This window comes from Ctenopharyngodon idella, chromosome 13 (genome assembly GCF_019924925.1).
Source record: "Ctenopharyngodon idella isolate HZGC_01 chromosome 13, HZGC01, whole genome shotgun sequence".
In the NCBI taxonomy this organism is placed as follows: domain Eukaryota; kingdom Metazoa; phylum Chordata; class Actinopteri; order Cypriniformes; family Xenocyprididae; genus Ctenopharyngodon; species Ctenopharyngodon idella.
The window spans coordinates 7,077,078-7,091,775 of NC_067232.1; the positions used below are offsets into that span (position 1 = coordinate 7,077,078).

General features: G+C 40.1%; 1 protein-coding gene across 2 annotated transcripts in view; it reads left to right on the plus strand.

The window, feature by feature from the left end:
• The first annotated feature begins 751 nt into the window (after positions 1-751).
• Positions 752-14,698, plus strand: part of LOC127525115 (pro-neuregulin-3, membrane-bound isoform) — a 321,866-nt gene continuing 307,919 nt past the window's right edge. The window contains exon 1 of one of the 2 annotated variants that reach the window (XM_051917400.1): positions 752-2,862. In XM_051917400.1, coding sequence (XP_051773360.1) covers positions 2,166-2,862 — 697 coding nt within the window. In that variant the 5' untranslated portion in view covers positions 752-2,165. The remainder of the gene's footprint in view (positions 2,863-14,698) is intronic. The other variant, XM_051917401.1, reaches the window with a different exon arrangement.

Below are 14,698 nucleotides of genomic sequence, written 5' to 3' on the forward strand. Positions count from 1 at the left end.
AAGTTCTTGTTGACCGATTTCAGTAACTGGACTGTTAATTGCGACTTTCATTTGTGGAATTAATTATGGCTCGTGGGAAATATCACATTTGTACATTAGGTAACTAAAAACTTTTGCGTGATGTTACATCTACATCCGCTAGATGTCAGTATTAGTCCAAGAGGGCTGCCATATAAGCCAGCACAACTTAAACAAGAAAATATTGAATACACATTTAAAATGAGTTAGAACCAGCAGGAAACAAACCAGCATCTCTGTTGTCTTTGAGTATTAAAGTGTTATCCACTCCCTTTAATTACTACCCTTTAGTGTTGCACTACAATCTATTTAAAATACCACCCATTAGACACTGTACACAACTCCTAATTCTTACCATCCATTAATTTAGCTCAAGTTTCCTCTCCCTCTTCCTGTTTTCACAGTGTCTTAGACATGAGGAGGGGCTGGTTGCATGATTGACAGTCCTGAAAGTGAAATGCTGAGACTCACTTTGTTTACAGCAGTCAGTAATCTTTTTTTGCTAATACCGCAGAGCACTGACACGGATCTCTTCATTTCTTTCTCGTATCTTGTCTTTCTCTCTCTTGCCCTCTGCTATTCTCATTTTCTATCTCATCCTGCTGTGAATGCTTTCTCAACTCTTGTACTTATCTCTCCTCGTTTCTCCCCCCTCTCTCCCTTTTTCTCTCTGTCTCTCTCTCTAAAGGGGTGGGGAATGTTCTTGTGAAGAGAGCAGGTGCAGTGCCTCCTCTCTCTCTCTCTCTGTCTCTCTCTTTCCTGGCATCAGCAGTAGGGGAGAGTAGAAGGCTGTCTGTGTATGTGTCTGGCTGCAGTGTCGTAGGCTTGAGCCACGTTAAAATCCCACAGGAGATTAGAGTGGGAACACACGCTAGTCCGGACTCTTTAGAAATGGCATCCCTAGGAGAGAGCAACAGACAGGCAAAACAAATACAACAGTAATGAGGAAAGGATGAATGTTGTCTCATGGAAAACCTGCGCACTGTCTTTTTTTAACCCTTCTCTTTTTCTCTTTCCGTCCGTCTTCGACAAGCTCACTCCTCCCTCCCTCGCTCCCTCCCCTCATCGCTCTGCTCCTCTCCCTTTCTCTCTCTTTCTCATTCTCTCTTGCGCGCTCTCAGTGGAGGAATGTAGATAGAGGCTGAGCGTATGCCCACTGCTTTGCACGATATCAACGGCTCGCTGTACGGCAGTGGGACGCTCATCAGACGCTGTTCAGAACGGATTTGCACTGCTAACGGATTTGATCATCCACCGTCTCCTCCTGGACAACTCTGCACCTGCCACTGCCTCCTTTACCGGGTTTATTGCTCAGCTTGCACGTACTGGGTCCGTGCTGCAGGTCCCTTGCTCCCTTAAGGATGCTATAAATCATCAGGAGCTTTGGTCGTGGAAAAGGGGACATATTGCTTCATGGTCAACGCTTAGTCCCTCTTTCGTGAGGGAACCAGCTTGCTGGGATATGTATAGCTGACTCAGCTCTCAAATACAAGTCAGATCGAGACCTTGAAAAAGGAATTGGTGTGAATGAGGGAGCCAGAGAGGAAAAATATGAGGCAGTATTTAACTTTTACTGAACTCCATCTTTAAATATTGCAATTGATGGAGTGACGAGATCTGAGGATAAATTTAACGGTGGTGTCATCTGCAAAAAGAGGGATTTGATAATCTGACGACAGAGAGTGCTGCTGCAACGGCTGGTGCTCGGAGTCAACATGCAAATGATTTCACTCCTCCCTTTCCTTCCACCTTCTTTGCTCGGCACCTTTACTTAACATTTGTACCGTTTTGGTGATCTTGCGGCGAGCTGGAAGTCGTCTGGACGTATTGGTGGAACTGGACTAAAAGACTGTCCTTTTGCTGGATTCTGCAACCGCTGAGATTTCTACCTCCGGAATTCTATTGGGTGTATGCGCTTGTCTGTTTGTGAGTGTGTGTATGTGTATTAGTTTGTGGCAGTGTGTGGATGTGATTTGTCTGCCTTGATGTGTTCATAATTATTTCTGTGTTCTTGCGGTTGTCTTTTACTTTCCGTTTTTTTCTTTTTTTTTCAATGTCTGGCATTTCTGGCCGGCATTTCGTCCTGTGCTGTCCATGTCTGCCGAGCACCCGGCCTTGGGGTTAACCCTTAGTGTGCCACAGGCGAGATGAGTGACAGCTCGGGAACAGTGAGCAACTCGGGGGCTATGGTACTGGAGGAGCCCGATGGGAGAGGCGGCTCCGGTGGACGTGAACAAGCCCAGGCCCCTGTGCGTGGTGGTATTTTAAGGTGTGGGAGCTGTGCCCTTTGGCCCCGCCAACAGACCTGGCTGTGTGTGGTTCCGCTTCTCATTGGCTTCATAGGCCTGGGGCTCAGTCTGATGCTGCTGAAATGGATCGTAGTGGGTTCTGTGCGGGACTACGTGCCCACAGACTTGGTGGACGCCAAGGGTATTGGCCAGGACCCCATCTTTCTGTCCAAGCCTAGCACTTTTCCTAAGGGATCTGACACCACAACCACTACAACCACTATTAGTGAGGTCAGCTCGGTCACCCCCACCGTCACCACAGTGGTGCGGAGCAGGACTCGAACGGGAACTCCTCCAAACATTCCCCCTAGAGGCAGTGGGGCATCCGGCAGTCAGGTGACACAGAAGAGCCCATCTACGCGCTTTGTCACACGTAATCCCACTTTTACGACCACCATGGCCTCTACCACCACGTCTACTGTCCATACGTCCACATCCAGCCCCTCTCCCTCCAACCCAGCAGTCCTAAACGACTCCACCCAAATGTGGACCAGAGAGCAGTCATCCGAGAGGCATGTAACCACGCCTGGTCGAACGCATGTCAGCCGCAAGACACGTAAGTTTGATACTTTATGATTAGTTCTTGCTGGTTTTGCAATGGCAAGAGCTGTGCAGTTCTGCTGCTGTTGGGGAGTGTTGGTGATCAGACAGTCTTTGTTGACTTCCTTTGTAGATTGCAGTTTTGAGTGGTACTGTTAGCACATGTATATTGTGTTAATGACATCCCAGAAGCGAAGCATGACAGACTCGTGGCCGCATGCACTCCCGTCTATCATGTCGCCAGGGAGCGGCAAAAACACTAATGACAAGCAGCGACTCTGACCACTCCCTGTGTTTCAAAATGTAATATAGTGAATCAAGAAATATGAAGAGAATTTCATGGGTATAATCGTGTAAAAAAAGGTTTATGTTTCTTGTTTTATCGTTTTTCACTGGCTGTAGCACATGAAAAAGCTTGTATCGGGATGTCAGTTGCTGTAGGGGACATCAGAATATGTTTTCTTTAGCTCTGCATTTGCTGATTCTATCTTTATTTTGGGTTACTGGAAGAGCTGTGAGCGATGGGTCTAATGATGGAGTTATACTTTGCTTAAATTTATATAATTGACAAAGGTTAAACAGCACATTTTGTTGTTCATTTGAAAAATACAGGAGCCTCTGAAAATAAGAAAACTGTATTGTGTGCTAATGTTACATCTCAGTGTAATATCAGTGACATTTTAATTGATTTTAATTGAACGCAGAAATTGATTAATGCGTCATCATGCCTGATTGCTCGCACCTGCTCATAGTATTACCTGACACCACAATGTGCTGTCCATATGTGACTGTGCTGTGGGATTATAGTGGCTAAACTGTAGTCCTCAGAATGTTCAGAGATGCATTCACAATTAATGATCACATTCATTTGCATGCAGTGGACAGCCTGTTCACAGTGACATTTAGGTAGTTTGGTGGTACATCTGAATACTTGTCACAAGGATTACAATGACTCGTTGTATTAGGATTTTTTGTTTTAGTGCTGTGAGTATCGTAATATAATTTGAATACCTCTTTCTTTGAATTCAGATGATAATATTGAATCATAGTTTTGGGTAGAAAGAGGTTGTCATGCCTCACCACTCTATGAGATTACTTCACTCTCTATGCTTAATCCAGATTAATTTACCTTCATTCATGAAAGCTGCCTGTTGCAACTACTGCTAGTCTTTAGAAAAATTACATTGTAGTTATGTTGGAAAAGCTGCTCTGTATTTTCATGTGTGGGTTTTATGAGAAACATAACAACAAATTTAAGATCTCTTGTTGACCCTCGTTTTTACAAGCATAAAGAGAGCTCTCATGGATGTTGCTTTCCTCTGTATATAGTAATGTAGACCCCCCTCTATTTGCAGTAATCAAAAAGGTCCTGTGAATTTTATGAGGTGCCATAAGTCTTTGAACAAGTCCTTATCGTATACTTTGGTTGTACAGTAATTCATTACTATTTCAGTTGTCTGACAGGGGATATCTTAATCCTTTGTTTCCCCTAGCAACACTTGCTTACCTTTATCAATAGCACAGAGAAAAAGATAACTAAACCATTTGTGATCCAAATGCATTTGAGAGCTCACAGCTGGGGCTTATCTTAAAACTCATTACTGCTCGCCATATTTGATATTACAGCTAGAAACAGATATTTCAGTGAAGGCTTTCCAAATAAAGAGACCATTTTGTTTTCCTAGAATTATTGAATACAAGATTGGCTATGGTGAATTGAGTGGCCTGTAATTTTGTTTTCCCTTCATGGACTTGTGTTACTTATGTTTGGTTGAGGACATAGAACTTTTGATGCTGCTGCCATGGATGGATCTGTTAGCAGCTCATATAATGAGCAAAGGTAGTTAGAGATTAATGCAAATTCGTAATGAGTGCTGGTGGCACCTTACGATGAACTAACCATATAAAAGCCATATCTCAATGTGATCGATTATGAAGTTGCCGAATCAATTGTAGCATTAAATGAAAACAGCTTTGGTTGAAACTGGCTGACACGATTCCTGGTTCCAGCTGACTGCCATTTAATGACCATTGATTCTTCCTTTGTTTTGTAACATCAGGCTGATTGCGAGGATTAGTTCATGTCATCTACCACACTGTATTGGGCATTTACTACACTGTCCCACTATTTGCTCTCAAAATCATTTGATGCTTCTGACATTAAATCATTGCAGTGTTAAATGACCAAATATCACTCCGAATTTATGTTTGAGGACAAGGTGATTTATTTGCCTCGTCTGTCTACTTCCTGTTTTAATAGAAAGCCATAAAAGTGCTCCCTTCCAGTACCATTAGAGGTTAATTTCACTGAGACTATTTAAAAAAAAAAAAAAAATGTCACTTTGATTTATCTTTTTAAGATATCCTAAAGGAGGGATGAAGCTTTAAATATTAATGCTTAGAAAGGGAAACATGTTCAATATGTAGAAGAGCATGTGAATAATTGACAAGAGTGTGCTGAAAAATTATCAGGGAAAGGGATGAGAAATGTGCAGGGTTTTATAAATAGAGGTGGAAGAGAGGACGATAAAAACAGGCAGTGGTGACTGGATTCGGCATGTCAATGTGTAGAACATGCCAGAACTGGAATCTGTGGAGGGGGACACGTTACTTCTAGTCAAAACTTAACATGGCTACTGTTTTTCCCCCACAGCCAGAATTATTATTAGTTTTTTCTGTTATATATAATTGGTAGGGAATTAACCTGGACCTTTTTGGTCCAATGTTAGTGTAGGCTATTGACTTTTAGTTTGTCTAAGTATAGTTCACCTAAAAAGTAATTTGCTCACCCTTACAGTATATAATTCCTGTATGACTTTCTTCTGTGGAACACAAAAACCCTACACTAAACCCTTTACCCTAAATCAAATGTGATATAAAAAATGCATTTGCTGAAGCAACCTTGGCATTTTATCTTGCTTCTACAGGTTGATGAGCTCTTTTTGAGTATCATGATTGTATTTCAATGGGATTTATTGTGTTTGCCAGGGTTTGTTGTTGTTTTACTGCCACTAATGTTCATTTAAACTGGGAACTGCAGTCAGTTATGTTTTGTTTTGTATCATTTTTGGACATTTGCAGAATGTAGGTAAGAGACACATTTTTTCCAATGAGACTATGTTGAAAGTAAACATTCTTCAAAATATCTCCATATGTCATTCCAAACTGTATGACTTTATTTCTTCTGTGGAACACAAGAGTAATTGATGACATAATTTTCATTTTTGGGTGAACTGTCCATTTATGTTGGTCATTGCTCATTGATGTTAAAAACCTTGAACCCTTGATTTGTTATTCAGATGATTTAATCTACTAAATGTCAATGAAGCTGAACTACTGTGTGGTTACAGTGCTATAAATCTATCAGTTTCTTAGTCTGTTTAACAACCTTCTAATTTTCAAGCTTGCGATGTAACCAGCCTTATTTCTTCCAATGATTAAGAATCTTAATGTTCTAGATTCTATGAAAATGAATGCCATTAACAGCCATTTGACCACTTTATGTGCAAAACTTTTTTCCTTTTTGCAGTTTTAAGTTGAAATTAGCATAAAAAATGTTGACAGCTGACATTTTTGAATGAGGGATGACTTTTAGAAAATAACATTAGCGATTATAAACTCCTGAAGGCCTGGCAGGATATTTGCGAAGTGTTGAACTCAGGTTCAAATGCAAATCATTTTTCCTTTTTCTATTTAGTTACGCTCAGAGGAGTGCAATATTCTTGAATTGTGGGCTGATTAGTACCTTTTTTGATATCCCCCTACCCCAGCCCCTCGTTTCTGGAGGTAACAAATACGTCTCACAGGAGAATGGCTTAAATCGTTGGCGATAAAAGATGCATGGGATGTTTATAATAAAACAATAAGCTCTTCATCAGCTATGCTGGAGGCAAATGTTAAAGAAGGAAGCTTTGTCTTCATTACCACAGGTTTAGTTTCTGTCACAGGGATTGGGCGTCTAGATCAGTCATATAGAGTATCATTATAAGCACTGTTTGGAAATAGATCTTTCATTGATTCCATGAAGATAGACATACTTGTTTATGACATTGAATTCACAAAGCTCTCAATTAACTAATAGCAGCATTAAGTCTTAATGATGCTTTCTGACACAGACTAATGCTTTTTTTGTGTGTGTGCATGCTTCACATTGCAACAGTACTTACTCTTCTCTACTCATCATCGTAATCAGTTTAAAATACTAATATTATGCACGCTCTGAAAACAAGTATATCTGTCATAATTTTGCTTGTCAAGTAATTCCATCTTGCATTAAAGATGTTTTTTTTTTTTTTTTTTTTTTACTTGGGAAAGAAAAAAGACAAAATACTTTTTCAGTGTAGCATTAATTATGTATGATGTCATTAGCTTTATTCACTGCTTTTTATTTCTCCCACTTCCCTTTCATTTCTTTTCTTTTGTCTCATGGTATCCTATGCTTTTTGCAGGCCTACTTCAAACCCTTTAATATCTATGGACAAACAAATATCAAGTTGCTTTTGCGGGTTGCCTTGGTCACTTGATGGTGTTCAGACTTTTCAGTCTAATACCACATTGTGACTTCAAAAAGAGCTGACCGGCATGACAAATGAGGGCCATAGCCCTCAACAAACCATTGTACTGAAGCTCAGCCAATCAGAGATCAGGGACAATGTTTTCTCTCAGCCCAAAATTACAAGCCAGTATAAAGGAACACAGCCCCACTATCAATCCTGCTTATTACTGTTGCAGCTTAAAGCCAGTTGAATATCCCAGCTAACACAATAGAATGCTGTAGAAAGATCTACCTGCTGTAGAAAGATCTACCTACTGTACAACCACAATACCACGTAGTATCACAACAGTATACACAATATATACATTACTGCATTTTCATTGGTTTAAATAAAATATATTTTATAAGAGACAATAAAAACAATTTTGTGCATCAAAACCACTCTTTTCCTCGTAAAAAACAAAAACAAAATTGTTACAAACGTGTCATTTAAGCCATGAAATATTCTGTAAAATAGGTATAATAAACAAATATGAATAACGAAGTATAATAATGAATAATGAAAAAAGCATTTCAAATGTTTCCAGCACATTTTATAATTACCCAAAAATCAAACATAGTTCACCCCTCACGCACATTATCACATCCGTCAAAAACTTAGGCTGGCTGTCGGTTGGAATATGGATTAATATTTTGTAAATAAAGTTTTTTTTTTCTTTTTTTTTTTTCGGAAATCTCTCAGATTTTATTAAAAAGATCTTTATTTGCCTTCCAAAGATGAACGAAAGTCTTACGGGTTTGGAACAACATGAGGGTGAGTAATTAATGACATATTTTCTTAGATTATTAAAATGTTGTTCTCAATATATATATATATATATATATATATATATATATATATACAGTATCTCACAGAAGTGAGTACACCCCTCACATTTTTGTAAATATTTTATTATATCTTTTCATATGACAACACTGAAGAAATTACACTTTGTTACAATGTAAAGTAGTGAGTGTACAGCTTGTACAACAGTGTAAATTTGCTGTCCACTCAAAATAACTCAACACACAGCCATTAATGTCTAAACCGCTGGCCACAAAAGTGAGTACAGCCCTAAGTGAAAATGTTCAAATTGGGCCCAATTAGCCATTTTCTCTCCCCGGTGTCATGTGACTCGTTAGTGTTACAAGGTCTCAGGTGTGAATGGGGAGCAGGTGTGTTAAATTTGGTGTTATCGCTCTCACTCTCTCATACTGGTCACTGGAAGTTCAACATGGCACCTCATGGCAAAGAACTCTCTGAGGATCTGAAAAAAAGAATTGTTGCTCTACATAAGGTGGCATAGGCTATAAAAAGATTGCCAAGACCCTGAAACTGAGCTGCAGCACGATGGCCAAGACCAATACAGCAGTTTATCAGGACAGGTTCCACTCAGAACAGGCCTCGCCATGGTCGACCAAAGAAGTTGAGTGCACGTGCTCAGCGTCATATCCACAGGTTGTGTTTGGGAAATAGACGTATGAGTGCTGCCAGCATTGCTGCAGAGGTTGAAGGGGTGGGGGGTCAGCCTGTCAGTGCTCAGGCCATACGCCGCACACTGCATCAAATTGGTCTGCATGGCTGTTGTCCCAGAAGGAAGCCTCTTCTAAAGATGATGCACAAGAAAGCCCGCAAACAGTTTGCTGAAGACAAGCAGACTAAGGACATGGATTACTGGAACCATGTCCTGTGGTCTGATGAGACCAAGATAAACTTATTTGGTTCAGATGGTGTCAAGCGTGTGTGGCAGCAACCAGGTGAGGAGTACAAAGACAAGTGTGTTTTGCCTACAGTCAAGCATGGTGGTGGGAGTGTCATGGTCTGGGGCTGCATGAGTGCTGCCGGCACTGGGGAGCTACAGTTCATTGAGGGAACCATGAATGCCAACATGTATTGTGACATACTGAAGCAGAACATGATCCCCTCCCTTCGGAGACTGGGCCGCAGGGCAGTATTCCAACATGATAACGACCCCAAACACACCTCCAAGACGACCACTGCCTTGCTAAAGAAGCTGAGGGTACCTAAACCCTATTGAGCATCTGTGGGGCATCCTCAAACAGAAGGTGGAGGAGCACAAGGTCTCTAACATCCACCAGCTCCGTGATGTTGTCATGGAGGAGTGGAAGAGGACTCCAGTGGCAAACTGTGAAGCTCTGGTGAACTCCATGCCCAAGAGGGTTAAGGCAGTGCTGGAAAATAATGGTGGCCACACAAAATATTGACACTTTGGGCCCAATTTGGACATTTTCACTTAGGGGTGTACTCACTTTTGTGGCCAGCGGTTTAGACATTAATGGCTGTGTGTTGAGTTATTTTGAGGGGACAGCAAATTTACACTGTTATACAAGCTGTACACTCACTACTTTTCATTGTAGCAAAGTGTCATTTCTTCAGTGTTGTCACAACCCCCTTTTGGAACCTTTGTTATATTGAAAATAGGAAGGAGACTCTAATACCTGACCAACCAACAGTTTAATAAAGATGCTCTGTTAGCATATATTGGCAAACATCTGTAATAATTCATTCAAGCCATCATTATCTCTACAAATTAAATAGCTCTTGGGATTAGTTTGACCTTAAAAGAAGGTAATTTACACAATTAGCAAGCCTTTTCTTCTGCAGTGGCATATAGAATAATTCCTCTGCATATCCATTTCAGTCATTTGCTGTATATGTTTGTGTGTGTTTGTGGCTGGTTTGCGTTGCCCCCGTTCAGCGCTACCTAAGGGATAAAAGAGTGCATCACACTCCCAGAGTCTGTTATGAGATATTGATTCACATGTGATTGTCTACGAGACTTGTGCCTCTCAGCACTTTGACTGGGATCAGTTTTAGTGTCACAGGTCTGATTGCTCATGCACAGCACTTTCTTCTGTTCCTGGGCTTGATTTGAGCAGCCACACAGCCCTGTCCTTTGTAAGTGCACTAGATGTCACAAACAATTTCATAATAATTCAATTTCATCCCTGAATTTGGTAGAAAAGCAGCATGAAATTGGATAGGCTTTGCTTTAGGCATTTTCATTTCAAAACGTTCTCCGTCCACATTAGCGTTTTCAAGCCTTTTCCAAAAGTTGCTCGTCCACACTGAAAAGTCGAAAAACGCTTAAATAATCGAACTGCGCATGTTTAAAAGATAATAAAAGTTCACATAAATAATAATACTGAGAGACCAGACATAATAAAGTTTTCATGCTATCTTTTTATTAGTAAAATATCCCACCACTTACTGGTGCGTCGTTCGCTCTCAAAATCATTATTCCATTTCCCTCATGTCATCTTTGCAGGAATGTAATATGAAAATTGTACAAAGTAAAATTTATTTTTAACAGCTATGAAAATAACCAGATAACCATAGACATCTATGGGCACAATATGTGTTACATAACTAAACATGCATCGCTTTTGAATACCTCTGTTTTCTACAAAGCGAAAATGGCATTTTCAAATATCCACTTGGGAGAGCGTCTTCAAAAAGCTCAGTTTTAGCAGGACAAAAACGCAGTCTCCGTTTAGACAGAAGAGAACGAAAAGAAAAAGATGCATTTTCAAATTTCGGATTAATGAAGACATAGCCTTAGGATGTTTTCTCATCATCTCTATTTTGAGTCTCTATTTTCCTCTTTTTCAATGAAGTAGTCATGTCACCATTCTTACTTGGAATATCTCAACGCCTGTTGTACATGATTTGCCCTCCCACACTAGTCTGACAGATGTAGTTTGACTAAATCTGTCAGAGATTTAGATTCTCCCATTCTAGTTTGACTAAACAAGAATAAAAACTCTGCGAGTTTTAGAGCTGTCTGAATGGTGCAGCTGCAGTAGGGGTAAGTCTTTCTCTTAGCCCTGAGGGAACGATCCTACAGCCATGACATGATCCCTTATGCCTGAACTCTTTTAGGCTGCTTAGAGCGCTCTCTTTTTGCTTACCCTCCCTCTCTCCATTTTTATCTCTCCTCCAAAATGCTGGTTGGTGGCTAATGTGCTCCATGTGCCCTCCATTTAGGTCTCTCTCCCTCACTTTTTCTCTTTTGCCTTCTCCTTATTCTCTTGTGGTTATCGAGGCAGATCTGTCACAGGGACACTGCACCTCAGGACATGGCTTCACACACCGTGACAGCATCCAGCCAACACACTCTCAGCTCAGATGGCAGATTAAAGACATGCACTCACAAACACACACATGCACACACACACATTTTGATGTCTTACCGAGGTTGATGAATGGTGGAAATGGAGCGAGTGTTTTGCACGGCTGTGTGGTCAGAGCTCCCACGGTGAGTGTCTGAGTACGTACGGGGGGCGGTCAGCACGGATGCGGACCGTTAGAGGCCATATGTGTCATCTTCCCGCTCAGATCTGGCTGGCATCAGCAGGGGTGAACACGTCAGCACTAGTGCTGCCGTTCTCCCATTTCAGCCACCTGTCAAACGTTTACTGATAGTTTCCCACTGAGCCTCATGCCTCTGACCCCTAACATACTTTAGACGTGAGTCAGAATCAGAAATGACTGCTGTGGTGATGAGACTGTGCATTCACGAGAGCACCACGACACGTGTGTTGTGTTGACGTGAAAGCAGACGTTGTTGCGTGAACGCGTGTTGGAGATTAAAATTTTGTAAATAAAGCTGTAAATTGTTATATAAGCACTCGCCTCACTTTATAAAATTGAGGTTAAACCACTGAAGTCACATGGATTACTTTAATGATGTCTTTACTACCTTTCTGGGGCTTGAAAGTGGTAGTTGCGTATTATGTCAATGGAGGGACAGAAAGCTCTCAAATTTCATTAAAGGGGTGGTTTATTATGATTTCACTTTTTTAACTTTAGTTAGTGTGTAATGTTGCTGTTAGAGCATAAATAACATCTGCAAAGTTAGAACGCTCAAAGTTCAAAGCAAAGGGAGATATTTTCTTCTTTTTAAGGACTACAACAAACGGCTGGTAGGGACTACAACCAGCTTCTTCCCGGGTTGGTGACATCACTAACCTTAAAATTTACATAAAGGGGTGAGGCCATGTTATTGCAATACAGTATGTAACACAAATGCAATAGCATGTCATAAAAGCAAGATGACAACATAAGTTATATAATTAACCATAATTAAACTATACTATACCTGTTCTATCTTCATGCAGCATATATTCTCTGACTCTGTAGGCATCTTACAACAGTTCCCACACGAGCGATTTAAATATTATCACGACAGAATATGCTAATCAATGACTTTAAGATAGTCAACTCTACATCAGCTACATAAATTCATCAAGTAACCATTCAGAAATGTCCTATTGCATTCTACATGTTGTCACTTCTTCTCGAGTGTCTCCATCATTGCCCGACTCTGGTTTGAACATAAAAGGCTGAACAGTTTCTGACATTTTCAGTGAGTCTGCGTGAGGTAATTGGTGCTGCTAACACTATGTGCTAACACGAGCTCTTGAAACTTCACCCTCTTCTTGAGAACAGCAGCTCATTTGCATTTAAAGGGACACACACAAAAACAGAGCATTTTTGCTCACGCTCAAAAAGTGACAAATTTAACATGCTATTAAAAATGATCTGTTGGGTATTGTGAGCTAAAATGTCACATACACACTCTGGGGACTTATTTTACATCTTGTAAAAGTGGCATTATACCACCCCTTTAAAAAAATCTTCAGTTGTGTTCCGAAGATGAACGAATGTCTTACAGGTTTGGAATGACATGAGGTTCAGTAATTAATGACTGAATTGTCATTTTTAGGGAAAAAGAAAGGGTTTTTTTGTTGTTGTTTTTTTTTTTTTATAATTTTGTGTAATTTTAAACATGTTTATAGAGAATACATCTTGAATTATTTAGTTTTATTGAATTTTACAAACAGTGCAAAAAAAATTTTTTTAGGGAAGTTAGGGAAATTGAAAATTGAAAATTACTTCACAATATATTCTCTAAAAAAGTCATTAGGTTTTAATTATTTTAATTATCTCATAAATGTATCTGGTTTTAGGGATGGTTAGAGATACCGCAGAACTTGAGCTTCTCAATTCTGTACCTACAGGTTCCGTGTTGGCCTGGAAATGAACGCTGATGAAACGGTGCCATTGACTGGAAAATGTTCTTAGTGCCATGAGCTCTCTTTAACTGACCTTGTCCGATTTCTTTAGTGGAATACTTTAGGGATCATCAGCCTAACAGTAATACCGTATTATAAAACCATAAAACTAGATCCCACTGTCTCACTACATTAGCACAAAGTAGGCCTGTCCACCCACTCTGCTGCTTTCTTATAGTGACGGGTGAATAGTTTGCCTACGATGAGCCCCATAAGATTTTCTCAATGCCCCATACGATCTCCTCTTTCTATGTAGGACACCATTTTAAATTATGCATGTAATATTCTACAGCTTTAAGCTCAGACACATTTTTTTCTATAGGCGGTGTAAATAATTAATAGTGCAACCACAGAAAGTAACATCATTCTATCTGTCATTCAAGCTCTATGCAGCGGCTCTTTCACTTACCAATTGATAACATGAAGAGGACAGCAAAGAGGGGTAATGATAACAGTGTCATGTTAAGGATGAACTGCACTTTCGGCTCGATTTCTGCTTCATTTAGAATAATCAGAAATTCACAGTATCATCAGTGAAAGCTCATGCTTAGGCAGGACTCCTCAGATCTGACACAAAATGGAGGCAGTGCAGATGAGATGATTGACAGTAGTCGAGAAACCTTGAGAGAGGAGTTCATTTGCGTCTGACTTGCTGTCATTTCCCGAGGAACAGAGGTGGTGATAGATCGAAATGACTGTGTTTGCCTTTGTGTTAAATGAGTAATTCAGCGGTGTGACAGACTGACATGTCAAGATTCAGTGCAGAGATCTGAAGAGTTTCTGTGTGAATGATCAAAGTTTAGATAAGACCTTAGTAATAGGGTGAAAAGAGTAAATTTCTGATCATTTGCCATTTCTGTTGTTTTAAAATGTGATGCCACATGGCTTAGCCTTTTACAGAATATTTTTTTAACTAGCAAGTGTCATACTTTACCTGTATTTGCCAAAAGATATGGAAAACATACTCTACAGGACAGGGATGCATTTTAAATAACAGGGTGCCTCAGCAAGACAGCTAATAGTACATTAATAACAGAAAATGCACTGTTTTATAGCTTACCATTTGAGTTTTGGCATTTCAAAGTCTTGGAAGGGTTGTCTTTTGCTCTTTCTCAACAGGAAAGCAGTTCAGTACATTTTTGGAAGTTGGATCAGTGGTGTATTCACTGACTGAAATCAAAAAGTGATGGCCCTCTTGGAAAAGGAGCATTTATGTGTC